Genomic DNA, 20485 nt, shown 5'->3' on the forward strand with positions numbered 1-20485 from the left:
AAAATTCAGTACTAAAGAACATTTTTCCATTCAGCTTTGACAAAGGGTCATCTGGACTCGAAACGTTAGTTCCTTTCTCTCCCTACAGATGCTGCCAGACCTGCTGAGATTTTCCAGTATTTTCTCCTTTGGTTTCAGATTCCAGCTTCTACAAGAATTTGCTTTTAGACATTTTTCCATATCTGATGCAAAATGACTGTGACACACTGGAGGAAGTGAGGTAATGAACTACTGAGTAAATCAATCTGTTTTATTAGCCATAAATGCAATTCACAGATAAGACACTTATATTTCCAGACGGAGATGTATGTGACTAAATTAACAGAGTCTACATTGTATTTATTACATGGATCCCTGTTTACAATGTCTGAGGTTTCAGTTTACTTGTTCTATATATATACATATATGTTGTACAATCTATAGATAATACAATATTTCCATATTTAAAAAATGCAACTTGTGTAACACATTTTCTGATAGTTGTCCAAAATAAGAATATTTTCTGCAAGTCCCTTCAATATATCCCAGAAGAATCACACAGATTAAGACTATGTTAGATTTAAAAGTAATTGTGCGACCAAATCATTATTTTCCATAAGTTAAGGTCGATAGAAGAACAAACATATTTCATTTTGCACTTGGAATTCATTCTTCAAATGCCTTAAATGGCTGCAATGCCCAATTTTTTACCTGCCATTTTAGGAGTGTCTCATCCAGCAATACAAAATTCCTACTATACATCACTTGCTATTTCAATTATGTGTTCCCAGGTAAAGTTACACTGTGTATCCTTCATTAAGCAATTACCTGCCAATATATACAAATATGCAATGAAAAATCAAGATCCTGCTTTCATCTTGACATGTACTCTCCCAGCAAGCATTTCAGCCCTTGCCTTTTAAATTAATACCAAAAACAGGTGCTATGAGTTTATGTTTCAAGTTCAACAGTAGTGTTCACTGCACATATAAACAGTTCAGCTGTGAAACAACCTCTTAAGCCACATCATTATCTTTTGTTCATTGCAATTCTCAAGTAAAAAGTTACTCGATAAACATGTCAGAAAGGCTCAATGAAAGAATTATCACAAGGAACACACTTTTTCTTCAGGCTGACCTCACGATGTTATTAGAAATGTCTCTTTTTTTTAATAAATAGTGTGCAATCTAGGGTTGTGTGTGGAAGCTCCAGGGTAATCCACGTTGAACACATGGGTTTAAATTTACACTCGAAATTCAATCCTTGACAGTTTTCACAGGTCTGAATCAGATTGTTAAACAATTCCCCTTCCAGTAGTCAAAATTGCTCTCCGGATTAGAAAAATAAATAACTGGACGATGTGCTTACTAAAATGGAACTGCACTATTGGCTGGAATGAAGATGTTGGACCTGCATATTTCTACTCTCTTGCCTGAAGTATGACACATGGAGGCAACAAAAAGGTACAGATAGGTAAAAACGATTTTAAAATTACCTTTAAAATACTGATGGAATATTGAAAATACCACATTATATGACCATGTTTAATGCACAATATTTGTAAGTGGTTGTAATACAGATTCTCTCTTCCCTTTCTTCATTCACCAACAGCCAAGTAATTAATTCTCATCCTTTGAATAAGTGGCTACATCAGTAACCATTTTTCACAAGAGAAAAATTGTACCTAGTTGATCTAGATTTACAAACTTGATTTTTGTCAAATTATCTCTGGGGTAAGCGAAGTTCAATGTGCAGAGATTGTGTACCACCGTAAGAATTAAAACACAACTCCACCAAATCCACTAAACTGTTCACCACTTCAGTTCAAAATGCCGTAAATTTGGAATTTAGCATTTTCACAGCTGAAGTCAAACCAGCTTTTACATCAACAACAGACTTTGATATTGCAATTCTATTAGTTCTGAGCAGCCTCATCATTCATGCATTGTTTATTAAGAAAATGACTGCGTTAATTCTGGACAAATGATGACCATATAAAACAGGAACTTTGAACGGAATGTCACTCAGGAGATGTTCTCCATTATATATACATGACAAAGCACAAGTTTCCTAAATTTCACCTCTTGGAAAAGGCATTCAATGGACAGTCAAAGGGAGGCTTGAGGGTAAATTGCAAACATTTTCAGTTTTTACAAGGAGAAATCAATTAACATTCACTTCAAATTATTACAAATCATTTCTCACGGGTGTTGGCTGGCACTTGACCCACATGTTAAAATTGCAGCACTGACATGTGAAACCTTAAGAGTGTGGTACACAACCATTTTCAATAGTCATTGACATCTGCAGCAGAAACATAATGCTTCAAAGTATGTCAACACCCCAATTCACAGCACATAATATTTACTCACGAACATTACATTTACATTATTACAGAAATCAAGAAGAAATTGAGAAAAACGGAGCTTGCCAAAAGAAATTTCAAGTTTCCGAAAGAAATAAATTATAGTCTATTTAGGCTAACAAAATAAACATCACTTCTGGCCAATAACCTTTAAGATGGCAGTTAACTGAGATCAATAAAAGGTAACCATGATAAAATTACAGACAAAATATGGCAAATGTGAACAAAGACTACAGAAGATGGTCTGGCAGGTGAACATGCCAGCTGAAATACTTCATCTCCAACTTTTAAAGGCAAGGCATTGTTGAATATGTCACTTAAGTTTAAGCCTACCACTGTACATTTTTAGAAGTGGTCTTCATACTGCTTAATTCGTCCTCTGAAGCCTTCTCCAGCATTTACACCTTGCATTTTCATCTCTCGGGCCAAACAGATTAGATTTTCAAACAGGTTTCAAAAGAATATTCACTGCAATGATTTTAAAGATAAAAATGCGGTTTTTAAGCAGGCATCTAAATGCTGCCGTCAACCATAGCAGAGATTGTCTTAATAATGCAGGAAGTGCATCAACCAAGTTTTGTAGGAAGAACTCCATACATTTTAAACTACAGCTCTGCAGTAACAATTCTTGAAAGTGAAGTTTTAAGATAACTGAAGATATGATGATATTTTGCAGTAGCTGTTCCAGGAGAAGGTAAAAACAAGCCAACAGAGCACTTGGAGCAGTCTCATCAATTATATTCACATGTTCCGATTCTTCAGAAGAGTGCCTTTGATCCCTGATTTTCAAATTCTGACCAAGCATCGTTCAGCTCCATGAAGATCATTTTGGCATACTGTTCATAGGGCTCACCTGTGGCCTTAAATGGTTAAAAAAAAATTAATACTCAGCAGCTACGGTGTGCTTTACTTCATTGTATGTTCAGAACTTTATAAGCAAATTACGTGACAGGCAAAACATATTACACAAAAAATGTTATGATGGGCCCCATCAGGATTTAGTTATCATTTTGTGAACCCCCTGTAAATTGTAGTTTATCAAAATATAAAGATTAATTTAAATGCAGCCATAGTATTCCATTTTCTTTCAAACATTTTCTAAAGTACAGTATGCATACTGTTAATTAGTGAATTCCCAGATTTTTCACTTTACTCCTGTTGATTTGATTGACAATATCATATTGTTGACCCTACCTTATCCGGATGAACCACGAGTATAGCTTTCCGATAGACTTTCTTCACTTGGTCTGGGTGCACTACGTCTGCCATGCTCACAGGTTTCCATTTGGTTTCACCCTCCCATAGTACTGTGTGCAGCGTTGATAGTAAAGCTCTTATATTTCTTTCTTTTCCTTCGATCCAGTCAAAGATCTAGCAAACAGACAAAATTTTAATATGTAATAATAAAGAACCATACAGCACAGGAACAGGCTCTTCGGCCCTCCAAGCTTGCGCCAACCACAATACCTGCCTAAACTAAAACCATTAACACTTATAGAGTCCGTATCCTTCCATTCCCACCCTATTCATATATTTGTCTAGATGCCTCTTAAATGCCGCTATCGTACCTGCTCCCACCACAGGCAGCACGTTCCAAATATTTACCACTCTGTGTAAAAAAACTTGCCGTGCACATCTGTTCTAAACTTTCCCCCATGCACTTTAAACTATGCCCCTAGTACTTGACTCTCCTACCCTAGGAAAGGGCATCTGACTATCCACTCTGTCCATGCCACTCATAATCTTGTAGACCTCTATCAGGTCGCCTCTGAACCTCCATCGTTCCAGTGAGAACAGACCGAGTTTATCTAACCTCTTCTCACAGCTAATGCCCTCCATACCACGCAACATCCTAGTAAACCATTTATGTACCCTCTCCAAAGCATCCACATTCTTCTGGTCGTGTGGCGACCAGAATTGTACACAATATTCCAAACGAGGCCTAACTAGGTTCCTGTACAGTTGCACATGACTTTTTATATTCAATGCACTGACCAATGAAGGCCAGCGTGCCTTATGCCTTCTTAACCATCTTATCCACATGCAGTGATCGGTGGACATGCACGCCCAGATCTCTCTGCCTGTCTGTACTCGCAAGAGTTCTACCGTTTATTGTGTAATTCCTACATGCTTTGGACCTTCCAAATTGCATTACCTCACACTTTTCCGGATTAAATTCCATCTGCCATTTCTCCACCCAAGACTCCAACCAGTTTATATCCTGCTGTGATCTCTAACAATCCTCTTCACCCATGAGAAAACTCAAGAGGCTATGTTTGCTGTTAACACTGCAGCCAACCTTGGGCATGCACAGGTGACCATGCTGCTTCCTTACGGCATAGCAAGCGAAAGAATTGGCTGGTATCAGCCAAGACTAAAAATGGCACACTCAAATAATCACAGCAGTATTTGTTCCCCATTCGCAACTTCAACCCATGAAGCCATCATCTGAGCACTCACATGAAACCTGAAAATAATCAGTGCTAAAAGGAGAGCAAGGAACTATTCACGCATGTGCAGAGGTGTACTGGGAGGCTGGACGTGGAGAAATAATGGTAATTTGCGTTCCGTTCATGTGTGGCACAGTGCACATGCTCAGAACAGTCATCTTACATTGGCAGGAGTTACAGAGATCTTAAAAACCTCTGAGAGCTCCCACGACCACCACAACAGACACTACTAGAGGAGTTACTGGACGCAAACATTCAAGGTAAAGGAAATTGTAGCAACATATACGAATGATTGGTGGAGAGAGCCAGCATGACTGGACGCAACATGGAAGAAATCGGCTCGAAATAGGGTGGGGACTCTGAAGTGAAGCACTGCATAGGGTTAACTCCACCTCCACGTGCGCAAGACTCAACCTAACGCAACTAAAGGTGGTATATAGAGCCCACTTAAGACGACCTGAATGAGTAGGTTCTTCCTGGAGGTGGAGGATAGATGTGAACAGTGCCAAGGAGGCCCAGCCAACCACGCCCACGTGTTCTGGTCTTGCCCCAGACTTGCTGGGTACTGGACAGCCTTCGAGGCAATGTCCAAAGTGGTGGGGATGAGGGTAGAGCCATGCCTGAAAGTGGCAGTCTTCGGGGTATCAGACCAGCCAGATCTATTCCTGGGGAGGAGGGCGGACGCCCTTGCCTTTGCCTCCCTGATCGCCCACTGTGGAATCCTGCTCGGCCGGCGGCCAGCAGCACCACCCAAAGCTGCAGACTGGCTGTCCGACCTATCGGAATTTGTCCAAATGGAGAAAATCAAATTCACCATCCGGGGGTCGGAAGATGGCTTCTTCAAAACATGGGAGCCATTCACCCAACTGTTCCAGGACCTGTTTGTGGCCAACGAACAAACATATAAATAATCAAGTAGCCAAGCGCCAGGGGAAAGTAGCCAAAACGTGAGAAAAGAGAAGGAAGGAGGGAAAGTCCGCGGGGGGGGGGGACACAGTGCAAGAGGGAGCAGCCAATCAGAATAGAAAGGGAGCCGAGGGAGGGAGGGAGTTGGGAGGGAGGGAGTTTGGGGGGGGGCGGGCGCAGGGGGGGTGTAGAGAAGGGGGGGGGGGGGAAGTAGGAAGGAAAACTGGAAGGAGAGCACGGGAAATTACAGTGACCATAACAAACGCAGCAGGGCAACAGGGACTAAAAATGTACAAGAGGAAGGAACAACGGACAGCCGAAGCGGAGGCAAACACAAAACAACGCCGAAAACCGACCGGGAAAAGTAAGCAACATCAGGGGCATCGCCCAGGCACACCCCACCCAGTTATTGCCTCTCCAGTGCTTCTATGTATGTATATTTCCCCAGTTTTTACTTTCCCACCCCTTGGTTTTTTATTTATTTATTTATATAGTGTTTTTGTTCTTATTATCCTTTTTTTCCTTTGTGCACATCTGCAAATATACCATGTGCAAAAAAACCCAATAAAAAACATTTTTTTAAAAACCTCGAGAACTTATCGCATAGTTACATAACATCTTAATCTCAGATATCATGATGCAAAATCGCTTGGGTTCCCCAAAATTTAATCCAGAAATAGAATTGAAATTACTTTGAAAGAGAAGAAAACTAAGTCAGTAACATTTTACAACATTTTTAAATTCTTGAAATGAAGAAATAGTGACTTGTATGAAGACTGTGCAATGCGTAAAAATCTTCATGCCCAGCAGAGATATGGATTTAAAGTGGTAGGCGGAAGTTGAGGCACATATTAGTCAAAATGTAATTAAATGGCCAAATAAGCTGAAAGAACTGAATTACCTACTCTGTTCGTATGTTTCACTGTATCCTGAAGTTATACACCTATTGTGTGAAGTATGCATTTTACAGATCACATTTTACAGATCACATTATTATATCAACATATCTTTGCAGATAAAGTCAAAACATCACTACATAATGGAATGTTTCATTATTTAGGTGTCAGTTTCTAACAGCAACTGACTGCAGATAAATCAAAATGCCAACAAGCACTCCAAAGCACTGGAAGCTTATTCAAATTGAAAGTCACATAAATGAACTGATTCATGAAGGATTTGAAACTGCTGTGTATTCTGTTCATTAGAAGCAACTGAAGAATTGGGAATTTGAACAGTTTACCATTTACAGTTGGAAAAACTGAACAGCCATCAACAATTTTCACAATCCCTACTAATCATACCTACCAATCCCTACTAATCATAACAATCATTGTTCGCATTTTTTTCTGTCCGTGGGATGGGAGAATTGCTGCGTCACGAGTGAGTCCAACATTTAATGTCAATCCGTGTTTTCCCTCAAGGTGGTGGTGGTGACCCACCTTCTTGAACTGTTGTAGTCCATACAATGCAGGTACTCCCATAGTACTATTACGGAGGCAGTTCCAAGATTTGGAACCAACAACAGTGAAAGGGCAGCGATGCATTGCACGCCAAGACAGCGTGCGACTCAGTGGGGGAACTTGCAGGTGCTGGTGTTCTCATGTACCTGCTGTAGTTATTCTTCTAGGTGATAGAGATCACAGGTTTGGAAGGTGTTGTCAAAGGAACATTAGTGAGTTGCTGCATCTTGTAGATGGTACACATTGCTGCCACTCTGCGGCAGTGGTGGAGAGTCAATGTTTAATGTAGTGAATGGGGTGCCGATCAAGGGGCTGCTTCTTCCTGGGTGGTGGTGAGCTTATTGTGTTGTTGGAGCTCCACTCATTCAGGCAAGTGGGAAGTATTCTAGCACACTCCTGACTTGTGTCATGTGGATGGTGGACAGGACTGGGGAGGTGAGGTACTCTTCACAGAATTCCCAGCTTTTGACCTGCCCCCGTAACCAAAGTATTTATACGGGTGGACCAGTTCAGTTTCTGGTCACTAGCACCCCTGGTGTAGATGGTGGGTTTTCAGCAATTATCAAGGGAGATGTTAGATTATCTCTTATTGGAGATGATCATTGCCTGGTACTTGTATGGTGCAAATGATATTTGTCCTTTACCAGCCTAAGCCTAAATATTGTAGAGGTTTCACCACATATATGCAAGATTTGCTTCAATATTTGAGGAGTTGCAAATGGTACTAAAGACTCTGCAATCATCAGTGAACATACTCACTTCCAACCTTATGATGAAGGGTAGTTCAATGATGAAGCAGCTGAAAATGGTTGGGCCTCGGACACTGCCCCGAGGAACCCCTGTAAAGATATCTTGGGCCTATGATGATTGGCTTCCAACAACCTCAACCATCTTCCTTGTGTGACTCCAGCTAGTGGAAAGCTTTCCACTCCAATTCTCATTGACATTTGACAAGGGCTCATTGCTGTCAAGGGCAGCCATCCTCAACTTATCCTCTGGAATGTTTGGAGCAAAGGTGGTAATGAGGTCTAAAGCCAAGTGGTCCAGGCAGAACCCAAACTGGCATCAGTGAGCAGGTTATTGGCAAGTATTTGTTAGCACTGTCAACCGTGACTTCTATAATGTCGCTGATGATTGAGAATAGACTGTTGGGGCTATAGATTGGGCCTGTATTAATTGGAGTTCAGGAAAATGAAAGGCGAGCTCATTGAGACATCGAGGAATCTCGAGGGGCTTGAAGGCTGAGAGGTTGTTTCCCCTTCTGGGAGAGTCTAGTACCAGACAACATAATCTCAGAGTAAGGGGTCGCCCATTTAAGACAGAAATGAAAGGGAATTTCTTCTCTGAGGGTAATGACTGTGGAATTCTTTATTGCAGAGGGTTGTAGAGGCTGGGTCATTAAGTATATTCAACACTGGGACTTCCAGTGGCAATAATGAGCTGATTTATCGCACACAAGATGGCTCCTGCTTGGAAGCTTCGGTTTTGACCCTTTCTACCTGGTTAATGGACGCTTTGTTTGTCAAAAGTGCAGAATAAGGCGAGGAAGTGGGTATCTCCTCCAAAATGGAATGTTGATAGGCTACAACACCGGGCAAATGTCAAGTAAATCCTTGGCTCAAAAGGTGGAGGATCCGCAAGGTACAGCAACTGATAAAATAGCAGAGTTCAGTGCATCGTCATCTACCCCACTACCTCTGGAACAGTTGATGGATTTTATCAAGAGGGAGTTTTGGCATCATCGGAAAGAGATGCAAAGATTTGCCCACGGCGATTGAGGCAGCAGTAACCCCTCTTCGTGAAACTTTGGGGTAGATGGAGAGGGTCTGGAGTCACACAGTGCGACGATCCGAGAGATGGAAAAGGGTAGTGTCTGACCACACTGACCTAATTGTGTGATTTGCGGCGGAGGTGGCAATGTTAGGAGAGCCTGTAAGGTATGGTGGGCAAAGAAGAATCGGTCCAGGTGGCAGAATGTAAGAATTGTAGGGCTGCTGGAGGGGGTGGAGGGATGAGTGCCATGGACTACGTATTGAGGATGTTCGCGAAGCTGATCGAGGAGGAGATTCTACGATAAAGCCCCGGAGGTGGATCGTGCCCACCGGTCACTACGACAGAGGTGGAGAGCTTGGGAGCAGCCGAGGGTGGTGATCATCTAGATGCACAAGCTTCAGGAGAGGATTCTGAGGTGTAGTCGACGCGTGATTGTAGCTGGGAAGGGAATCTGACATCTGATCTGGATTTACCAGGACGGGGGGGGCATGGCGGCGCTCTTTCGGAGCAAGGTCCGGTTTGGGGTGTTGTGCCCAGCCATACTCTGGACGAATTTTAAGAGCAAAGAACATTACTTTACAATGTCGGAGGAGGCAAATGACTTTGTCGATAAGCATGGTTTGCGGGAGGGTTAATGGTGGAAACTTTGCTTGTTTCTGTCTCGATATGTATATGTATATACATATTTTGTAAGTATTCACGCTATATGGTTGCGCGGTCCTGTTTAGAAAAAGTGTGGCATTTGTGACGGCTAGTGAGGTGTGGGACCTGGGATGGAGGTTCATGATGGTAAGCGGGGTCTTGGCAGGGGTGCCGCTTGTTTTAGTAAATGTTTATGTGCTCAATTGGGGCAACGCAGACTTTATTAAGAAGATGTTAGCTTCAGCATCAGCTGATAATTTGGCGGGGGGGGGGGGGGGTACTTCTGATCCTACGTCTTATAATTTGAATGGCCAAACTGGATTTCCTTGACTTTTTGAGCACAGGGCCTATGTAGACAATTTTCGACAGTGTCGGGTAAATGCCAGTGATGGAACTATACTTGAATAGCTTAGGAAAGAATGTGGCTAGTTTTGAAGTGCAAGTCTTCAGCACTACAGCCAATATGTTAGCAGGGCCTTTGCTGTATCCAATGTGCCCTGTAATTTCTGGATATCATATGGAATTAATTGAATTGGCTGAAAACTGGCATCTGTGATGCTGGGGGGATTCAAGTGAAAGCAGAGATGGATCATGCACTCAGCATATCTGGCTGAAGATGGTTGCAAATGCTCCAGCCTAATCTTTTGCACTCAACTCTGGGCTCCATCTCATAGAATTTGGGGACTGTTGAGAAGCCTTCTCCCCCTGTTAGTTGTTTTTTTTTTTATAAATTTAGATTACCCAATTATTTTTTCCAATTAAGGGGCAATTTAGCGTGGCCAATCCACCTACTCTGCGCATTTTTGGGTTGTGGGGGCGAAACCCACGCAGACACGGGGAGAACATGCAGCCTGTTAGTTGTTTGGCCACCACCATTCACAACTGGTTTTATGGCAATCTGGTAGTTTCATGATCATTACTGCTGAGACTAGCTCTTTATTCCAGATTTATTTAATTAATCAAATTTAAATTTCCCCAGCTAATATGCTGGGATTTGATTCATGAAGCATTTGTGAATGCAAGGAGTGTGGTAAATAAAATTGGTGAGTTACAGGTGAAGGTTGCCTTGTGGAAATATGATGCTGTGGCTGTAACAAAAAACTGGCTCAAATAGGACGAGATTGGGTATTAAATATCCGTGGATACAAAGTATTCACGAAACATAGGAAAGGAAGAAAAGGTGGTAGTGGGGTGATAGCATTGATTAAGGGCAGCATTGCAGTATTCAATAAAAAGGATGTTCTGGAGGGGTTAAGGACGGAATCTATTTGGTTAGAGCGAAGAAACAAAAAAGGTGCAGTTACATTTTCAGTATCCATAGGTGGTCACCAACTAGTGAAAAGGGTGTAGAGGAGCAAATTCATAAATAAATTACAGAGAGGTGCAAAAATATTGAGTACTTTTAATGGAAGACTTTAATTAACCAAAAATAGACAGGAATAATGGAAGCGGTGGTGTAGTGGTATTGTCACTGAACTAGTAATTCAGAGACCCAGGGTAATTCTCTGGGGATCTGAGTTCGAATCCCACCATGGCAGATGGTGAAATTTGAATTCAATAAAAATCCAGAATTAAAAGTCCGGATGATGACCATGAAACCATTGCGGTAAAAATCCATCTGGTTCACTAATGTCCTTTAGGGAAGGAAATCTGGCCATCCTCATTTGCATGTGACTCTAGACCCACAGCAATGTGGTTGACTCTTAACTTCCCTCTGTAAATGGCCTAAAACAAAAAATGTATTTCCAGGAAAACCTCCTACAACTATATGAAAAAGGTGGCGCTGCTAGATTCAGTTCTTGTGCATGAAGTAGACTAAATGGATCAAGGGTCGGAAGGAGAATATTTAGGGAACAGCATTCAAAGTATCACAAGGTTTAGGCTGACTGTGAAAAAGGACAACGAACAGTCCAGAGTAAGAAAAATAAGCTGGATGGAAGCCAACTTCAATCGGGTAGGAACTGATCTGAGCCAAATAAATTGGAATCAAAGGTTGGCATGAAGAACAGTCAATGAACAATGGGCTACTTTCAAAGAAGAGATATTTTGTGCAGTCAAGATATATTCCCTTGAAAGCGACAGGCAGGACAAACAAATCCCTGGATGGCAAAAGAAAATATGAAAAAGATAAAACGTACTTGTGACAAATGTCAGGTAGAAAATACAATTGAAAACCAGACTGAGTACAGAAGGTTCAGAGGGGACATGAAAAAGCAAATAAGAGAAACAAAGAGGAGTATGAAATGAGACATGCAGGAAATCCCAAAGTCTTCAATAGGCATATAAATAGTAAAAGGGTGGTAAAACGAGCAGGGCCAATTGGGGACCAAAAAGGGGATTTACACATGGAGGCAAAGGGCGTAGCTGAGGTATTAAAATTAATACTTTGTATCTGCTTTTACCAAAGATGAAGATGTTATCCAGTCCCTGGTGAAAGTATCATTCAGACATGAGAAGTGTTTAAAATTCTTAAGGAGGTGGTGGTACTGGATGGTGTGTCTATATTTAAAGTCAATGTAACAGAAATGTTGGGGAAGACAGGGTTTAGTGAGAGATAGGAACTGAAGGAAATTCCCAGAGCCTGATAATCAATATCCAAGTGTACTACTGAAGGAAGTGGCCCTAGAAATAGTTGATGCATTAATGGTTATCTTTCAAGTTTCTATACACTCTGGAACAGTTCCTGTGGTTTGGAGGGTAGCTAATGTAACACCTCTATTTAAAAAAGAGAAAACAGGAAATTATAGACTAGTCTGACTGCTATCGGTCTTGGGGAAAATGCTAGAGTCCATTATAAAAGATTTAACAGCAGAGCATTTGGAAAATAGTGGCAGGATCAGACAGAGTTAGCATGGATTTACAAAAGGGAAATCATGCTTGAAAAATCTTTGAGGATGTAGATACTAGAATTGATGATGAGGAGCCAGAGGAAGCGTAAAGATAAGCCCACCAACTACAGGCCAATCAGTTTAACTTTGGTGGTCGGGAGAGCTCTAGAAACAATGGGCGGGATTCCCCCCTACCCAGCGGGGCTGGGGGTCCCGGCAGGATGGGAGTGGCGTGAACCACACCGGCGTCGGGCCGTCCCAAAAGGTGCGGAGGGGCCAAGCCCTAACATTGAGGGGCTAGGCCCGCGCCGGAGTGGTTGGCACCCCGCCGGTCGGCGGGAACGGCCTTTGGCGCCACGCCAGCCAGGGCCGAAGGGGCTTCGCCAGCCGGCAGAGGTCCGCGCATGCACCGGAGCATCAGCGACTGCTGACGTCATCCCCGCGCATGCGCTGGGGAGGGGGTCACTTCCGCCTCCGCCATCGTGACGACTATGGCGAAGGCGGAAGGAAAAGAGTGCCTCCACGGCACAGGCCCGCACCGCCGATCGGTGGGCCCCGATCGCGGGCCAGGCCACCGTGGGGCACCCCCCCCCCCCCCGGGGCCAGATCGCCCCGCGCCCCCCCCGGGACCCTGGAGCCCGCCCACGCCGCCTGGTCCAGCTGGTAAGGTAGGTGGTTTGATTCACGCCGACAGGACCGGCATGACAGCGGCGGGACTTAGGCCCATCGCGGGCCAGAGAATCGCCGCCGCCCCCCCCCCCCCCCCCCCCCCCCCCACGGGGGGGGGGGGGGGGGGGGGGGTAAATCAGGACAAAGTTAAGAAGCCACATAGACAAATGTGGATTAATGAAGGAAAGTCAGCTTAGATTTCTGAAGGGAAAATAATGTTTAACTAACAGGGCCTCACGGTAGCATGGTGGTTAGCATCAATGCTTCACTGCTCCAGGGTCCCAGTTTCGATTCCCGGCTGGGTCACTGTCTGTGTGGAGTCTGCACGTCCTCCCCGTGTGTGCGTGGGTTTCCTCCGGGTGCTCCGGTTTCCTCCCACAGTCCAAAGATGTGCGGGTTAGGTGGATTGGCCATGCTAAATTGTCCGTAGTGTAAGGTTAATGGGGGGATTGTTGGGTTACGGTTATATGGGTTACGTGGGTTAAGTAGGGTGATCATTGCTTGGCACAACATCGAGGGCCGAAGGGCCTGTTCTGTGCTGTACTGTTCTATAACTTGCTAGAATTTTTTTGAAGAGGAAACAAAATTTTGATGAAGGGTATGCTCTTGGATGTGGTGTATATGGATTTCCAAAAGGCATTTGATGTCATGCAGCTTAACAGACCTGTGAGCAAAGTTATACTTTAGGGAATAAAAAGGACAGTAGCAACGTGGATATGAAATTGGCTGAGTAAGATGAAACAGAAAGTCGTGGTTAATGGGTGTTTTTTGGGCTGGAGGAAGGTTTGTAGTAGAGTTTCCCAGGGGTCAGTGTTGGAATCCTTGCTTTTCTTGATATGTACTAATGACATAGATCTTGGTGTACAGGGTACAATTTCAAAGTTTGCAGCTGATGCAAAACTTGGAAGCATTGTGAACTGTGAGGAGTATAATGTAGAACGTCAAAAGGACACAGATAGGTTGGTGGAATGGTTAGATAGATGGCAGATGCAGTTCAATGTGGAGAAGTGTGAAATGATTAATTTTGATAGGAAGAACATGGAGAGACAATACAAAATAAAGGGTACAACTCTAAAGCGCAGGAGCATAGGAACCTGGATGTATATGTGCATTAGTCACTGAAAGTGGAAGGACAGGTTGCAATAAGCTACAGTATCCTAGGCTTAATAGGGAAATCTGGTACAGTAGCAAGGATATGATGTTGAACTTGGATAAATCACTATTGCGGCCTCAGCTGGAGTATTCCAACTAGTTCTGGGTGCTGCACTTTAGGACGAATGCGAATGCATTGAAGACACTGCAGAAACGATTCATGAGAATAGCTCCAGCGATGAGGAACTTGATAGATTGGGATTGTTTTCCTTGGAGAAAAGATGGCTGAGATGAGATTTGATCGAGGTATTCAAAATCATGAAGGGTCTGGACAGAGTAGATAGGGAGAAACCGTTCCCAGTCGTGAAAGGGTCGAGAATGGGAGGGCACAGACTATAAAGTAATTGGCAAAAGAAGCAAATGAGAAAAAACATTTTCATGCAGCAAGTGGTTAAGGCCTGGAGTGCACCGTCCACTAGTGTGGTGAAGGTAGGTTCAATCAAAGCATTTAAAAGGAAATTAGGCTGTTATCTTAAAGGGATGACTGTGCAGGGTTATAGGAAGAAGATGGGAGAATGGCACAAAGTGAATTTGGAAATCCAGTGCAGACATGATGGGCAAAACAGTCTCCTTCTGTGTTGTAACAGTTTTGTAATTCTGCTTAAAAAAAAATTTCCTCACCTCCCCCTTTCTTGCTAATCTGGTGGTTTATAAAGTCACATCAGAAGTTTGGAATGAAATAGGGAAACAGCAGGTTTATCATGCACCCAGGACGACCTGAGGCAACCTTAGAAGAAATATTCTAATAACATTTGTAAACTCAGGGGCAGCAATTACGTAATCAATACAGAATTACATCTGTGCTGCAAGTTACAAAATAAAGTGATGATGCAGAGATTCAAGGTCTATGCACACATGTATATAATCTTCAAACCTTCAGTTTCAGAGGATCCATTTCTTTAGTCAGTTCTTCTCTCCGTAATTCTGCAATAGTCCTTGGTTCTTTTCTGTCCGTTGTGCTGGAAAATCCTTGGTCAGACAACAGATCCTTGAAGTCGTTTGCAGAAACTTTTGGTTTTGGTCCTGCAGGAGAGGGGGAAAAAAATCAACTGAACAATAGGATTCTACTGCGAAAACCTTTCTTGCATGGTCAGCATTCAGTGATATTAAGAAAAAGAGAAGTGGCGCAGTGATTAGCACTGCTTCAAAGGGGTGACTTAATAGTGATTCATAGAGGCCTAACATGAGGGGCGTACATTTAAGATGAAAAGACATTTTGGAGAAATAAATTTGTTAACACAGAGGGTTGGGAGGTTGAGACTGGAATGTACTACGGAGTTAGTGATTGAAGCAGAAATGATGTCAGTTAAGAATAGATTTGAAAGGTGATTAAATGAAAAGGAAATAAAGGGATATCGGAAGAGAGAGGGGATATGGAGTTAGGACTAGTACTGGTGTGGTGGATAAACACAAACTGGTTGGGCCAAATGGTCCGTTTCCGTATCGTAAATTCTATCCAATCCTATGGACTTTAAAACATTTTTTTCTCCCTCCCTTAAAAACTGAGGTTTGATAAATAATATTAGAAAAAAAGACAGTTGAAATATCAAACAGAAATGTACCAAATCCTGGACCACGGATTCCGCGTTCCTCCCGTCTTCCCATCACGAAATTCAAATTGTAGTTGGGTTTGGTCTGGGCTGCTGGCCTGGACTTTGGTTGCTGTGTCTGTTGCCGTGAAGTGGCACTGCTGCCCAGTGTTTTTCCCGCCTGCCATGGGCCACTGCCCATTGCTGGCTGGGCAGGTTTCTGAGTGAATGCTCCTCCAGCCGTAAACCCGCCACTCAAGGAGCCTGTAGGAGAATTAAGAACAATCATTAATATGAAGTTAAAGTAACTGTGCAGTTTATATTATTTATCCATGTTTTCTCTGCACATGAAAGCATTTCAAACATGTGTTCTCTTTCATACCGACACCAAATTGGGGGTGAGGATAGTCATACTAAGGAGGACTGCAGCAAAGTACAGGAAGACATTAATAAGTTTGCAGAACAGTTGCATAATTTGCAAACTTCAAAATAGACAAGTGTTGTCGTATATTTTGACAGGTAGAAAGAGGCCACATATCCTTTGAAAAATAAGAGTCTAAATCGGGTAATGGAATGGAAGGATGGGAAGGCGTACAGAGGCACAAGTCCCTTAAGGCCATGAAAAAAGCAAACTGTGATTCATTCCTACAGGACAGATTTAAAAAGCAGATACGTTATTTTGAACCTATGTAGAACCTTGTTTCAACCACACTTGGAGAACTGTGAACGGTTCTGGTCTCCATGTTATATGAAAAGGATACAGAAGCACTGGAAAGATGGTGAAGAAAATATTCTAGAATGATAGCAAAACTAGAGAAGTCATACCATCAGTAAAGATTGAACATGATAGGGCTCTTTTCTGAGAAAAAGAGAAGACTGTGGGGTGACCCAATAGAGGTCTTAAAGAAAAGGTTTGATAGGGTAGATCTGGATAATGTGGATGTGGTAGATCTGGACTTCCAGAAGGGGTTTGACAATGTGCCGCATAAAGGACTGATCCAGAAAGCAGGATCACTGGGAATTGGGGGCAGAGTATTTGATTGGATCGAGAATTGACTGACTGACATAAAGCAGAGGGTTGGGATAAATGGGTCCTTCTCTGGCAGGTGAATTGTGACTAGTGGGGTGTCATGGGGCTGGTTTAGCACACTGGGCTAAATCGCTGGCTTTTAAAGCAGACCGAGGCAGGCCAGCAGCACGGTTCAATTCCCGTACCAGCCTCCCCGAACAGGTGCCGGAATGTGGCGACTAGGGGCTTTTCACAGTAACTTCATTGAAGCCTACTTGTGACAATAAGCGATTTTCAATTCTCATTTTCACAGGAGTCAGTCTTCGGAACTCAACTATTTACAATCTATAGAAATGATCTGCAAGCAGGAGTGCAACATAGCAAAATTTGCGGATTATCCTAAAATAGGTGGGAAAGCAGGCAGTGAAGAGAAAATAAAGATTTTACAGACAGATATAGATAGGTTAAGTGATTGGGGCAAAATTTGGCAGATGGAGTTTAATGTAGGTAAGTGGCGTTATCCATTTTGGCCGAAAGATTATACTCGCTGGGGTTTAGAAGGATGACGGGGGGATTTGGTCGAGGTATACCAAATACTAAAAGGGTTGATAAAATAATCGTCAATCAAATGTTCCGCCTTGTGAGGCCATTTAGAACGTGAGATCACAGATTTGGGTTTAGAGACGGGAGATGTAGAACTGAGATGAGGAGGAACTACTTCTCATAGAGGGTGGTGAATTTGTGGAACCTGCTGCCACATGGGTGTGGTGGAATCTGAACCATTAAATTGTTTCAAGGAGACAGATATATTTCTGATAAAAAATGGGTTTAAGGGATTTGGTGAACAGGTAGAGAGGTGGATTTGAGACCAGGAAGAGATCAGCCGTGATCTGATTGAATGGCGGAGCAGGCTCGAAGGGCAGAATTTCCTACTTCTGCTCCTAATTCCTACGTCGAGAAAATGTTTCCACTTGAAATTAAAACCGCAGCTGGTAGCCATTAAACTAAGGTATTCTCTTAACAAATTCAATGGAGAATTCAGGAGAAACTTATTTATCCATAATGGTTAGAGTCTGGAACTTGCAACCACAAAGAGTAGTTGAGGCAAAGAGCATGGATGTATTTAAGGGGAATTTAGACGAGTATATAAGACAGAAAGAAGTAGGAGGATATGTTGATGGGGTTCAATGAAGAGTGCATGGAGGTTTTGTGGAGCATAAACACCTACATGAACCTGTTGGGGTGCATGGCTTGTTTCTGTGCTGTAAATATTATTTTTAAAAATAAAATTAGACTACCCAATTATTTTTTTTCCAATTAAGGGGAAATTTGGCGTTGCCAATCCACCTAACCTGCATATCTTTTGAGTTGTGAGGATGAAAATCACGCAGATACGGGGAGAATGTGCAAACTCACACGGATAGTAACCCAGGGCTGGGATTCGAACCCGGGTCCTCAGCGCCGCAGTCCCAGTGCTAGCCACTGCGCCACGTTCCACCCTAGTGTGCTGTAAATATTATATATCTAAGTAAGTGGCAAAGTATTACATCAAGTCAAACTCTACATTCCCTCCATAAGCTTCAGCTCATTCAAAGCTCTGCACTAAATTCCATTTGTCAATGTTCTCGCTGACCTATTTTGTCCCATCAATCAAAACCTTGAATTTTCATTCTTATCGTTGTGTTCATGGGCTTGGCTGTCCCAATGTTTCTAACTGCTTCCAACACTACAATTCTTCAAGAAATCGGTGTTCCTCCAAATCTGGCCTATTGTGTACCCCAAATTCTTTTGTCTCATCATCAGTGGTCATGCCTTTAGCTATCTCGCTCAAAAGCCCTGGAACTTCCTCCTTAAACCTTTCTGCCTCTGCATTTCTAAGAGCTTCCTTAAAAACTACCACTTCGACCAAGCCTTTAGTTATCTCTCCTGATATCTCCGTGGTGTCGACTGATTATGTTGTTGTGTTATTCAGTTCAGTGAGGATAGACTGCGGGGACAAGTTGATACATAGAATTTACAGTGCAGAAGGAGGCCATTCGGCCCATCGAGCCTGCACCGGCTCTTGGAAAGAGAACCCTACCCAAGGTCAACACTTCCACGCTATCCCCAAAACTCAGTAACCCCACCCAACACTAAGGGCAATTTGGACACTAAGGGCAATTTTGGACACGAAGGGCAATTTTATCATGGCCAATCCACCTAACCCACACATCTTTGGACTATAGGAGGAAACCGGAGCACCCGGAGGAAACCCACGCACACACGGGGAGGATGTGCAGACTCGGCACAGACAGTGACCCAAGCCGGAATCGAACCTGGGACCCTGGAGCTGTGAAGCGATTGTGCTATCCACAATGCTACCGTGCTGCCCCCCTTGAGGCAAGTATCCTGCAGAGGACGGCAAACCGGCCACGCTGATTGGCTGTTGCGGGGAGTGAATTGTGGAAAGCTGCTGTTGGGTGAATTTCTAGAACTAATATATTTCAGGCAGTGGCTAAACCTGAGACACTACACAGGTTGGGTCTCCCACCCACCTCCTCCTCCAACCAAAAAGACTGTGTGAGTTGGTGAGGTAAGCCTTCTTTTCTTTTCCTCTCTCCACACTTCCACCACTTCTAACCTGTGGGGAGTGTGAAAATTAGGTAAGCTTTTTTTTTTCTCTATGATTGTCAAGTGGATAAATGGAAGGGATGGCAGAAAGGGCAGTGCAATATTCCTCCTGCAGGATGTTCGAGCCGAGGGACACCATCAGTGGTCCTGCTGGCTTCACCTGCGGGAAGTGCACCAGCTCCTCAAAGACCGCGTTAGGGAACTGGAGCTGGATGAACTGCAGATCATTCGGGAGGCAGAATCGGTTATAGATAGAAGCTGCAGGGATGTAGTTACTCCTAAGAATGAAGGTAGCTGGGTGACATTTAAAAGGCGAGGGAAGGAGCAGTCAGTGCAGGGATTCCCTGCGGTTGTTCTCCTCAATAACAAGTATACCGTTTTGGATACTGTTGGGGAGGGACGACCTACCAGAGGTCAGCCACGGTGACCAGGTCTCTGGCACTGAGTTTGTCCCTGTGGCTCAGAAGGGAAGGGGGGAGAGCAGGAGAGCATTAATTATTGGAGACTCTATAGTTAGAGATACAGATAAGCGGTTCTGTGGCAATGATAGAGGCTCACGGTTGGTATGTTGCTTCCTGGGTGCCAAGGTCCGTGACGTCTCAGATCGTGTTTTCAGGAGCCTTAAGTAGGGGGAGCAGCCACAAGTCGTGGTACACATCGGTACCAACGACATAGGTAGGAAAAGGGACTAGGATGTAAAACAGGAATTCAGGGAGCTAGGGTCGAAGCTGAGAGTCAGGACAGACCGTGCTGTCATCTCTGGTTTGTTGCCTGTTATACCATCAATTCACTGTGAGAACGAGTGAATACAAGGCTTTATTTTGCAGGAACTCGCCTGCCAGTGTCTGCTGTACAAATGAGTGCCACCCACAGGTGGCCGGTCTATATATCGCCCCGGTGAGGGCGGAGCCCACCGGGGTTCCAGTACAGTACCTGGAAGTAGACCGTATTATCATTTCCAGGTCATAGGTCACATCACTATACAGACAGTTCATACTTAGGTGAATACATTCACCACACTGCCAGTGCCACGTGCTAGCAAGGTGCGGAACAGGGAGAGAGTGCCGTTAAACACATGGCTACAGGGATGCTGTAGGAGGGAGGGTTTCAGTT

General features: G+C 43.5%; 1 protein-coding gene across 6 annotated transcripts in view; it reads right to left on the bottom strand.

Moving 5' to 3' along the window:
* Positions 1-219: 219 nt before the first annotated feature.
* gak (cyclin G associated kinase) overlaps positions 220-20485 on the bottom strand; it is a 191587-nt gene continuing 171321 nt past the window's right edge. For all 6 annotated transcript variants that reach the window (XM_038804411.1, XM_038804413.1, XM_038804410.1 and 3 more), the window contains 4 exons: positions 15787-16017; positions 15099-15247; positions 3539-3715; positions 220-3204 (listed from right to left, as the gene is read on the bottom strand). In XM_038804411.1, coding sequence (XP_038660339.1) covers positions 3103-3204; positions 3539-3715; positions 15099-15247; positions 15787-16017 — 659 coding nt within the window. In that variant the 3' untranslated portion in view covers positions 220-3102. The remainder of the gene's footprint in view (positions 3205-3538; positions 3716-15098; positions 15248-15786; positions 16018-20485) is intronic.

The sequence above is a fragment of the Scyliorhinus canicula genome, chromosome 8, assembly GCF_902713615.1.
Source record: "Scyliorhinus canicula chromosome 8, sScyCan1.1, whole genome shotgun sequence".
Classification (NCBI taxonomy): domain Eukaryota; kingdom Metazoa; phylum Chordata; class Chondrichthyes; order Carcharhiniformes; family Scyliorhinidae; genus Scyliorhinus; species Scyliorhinus canicula.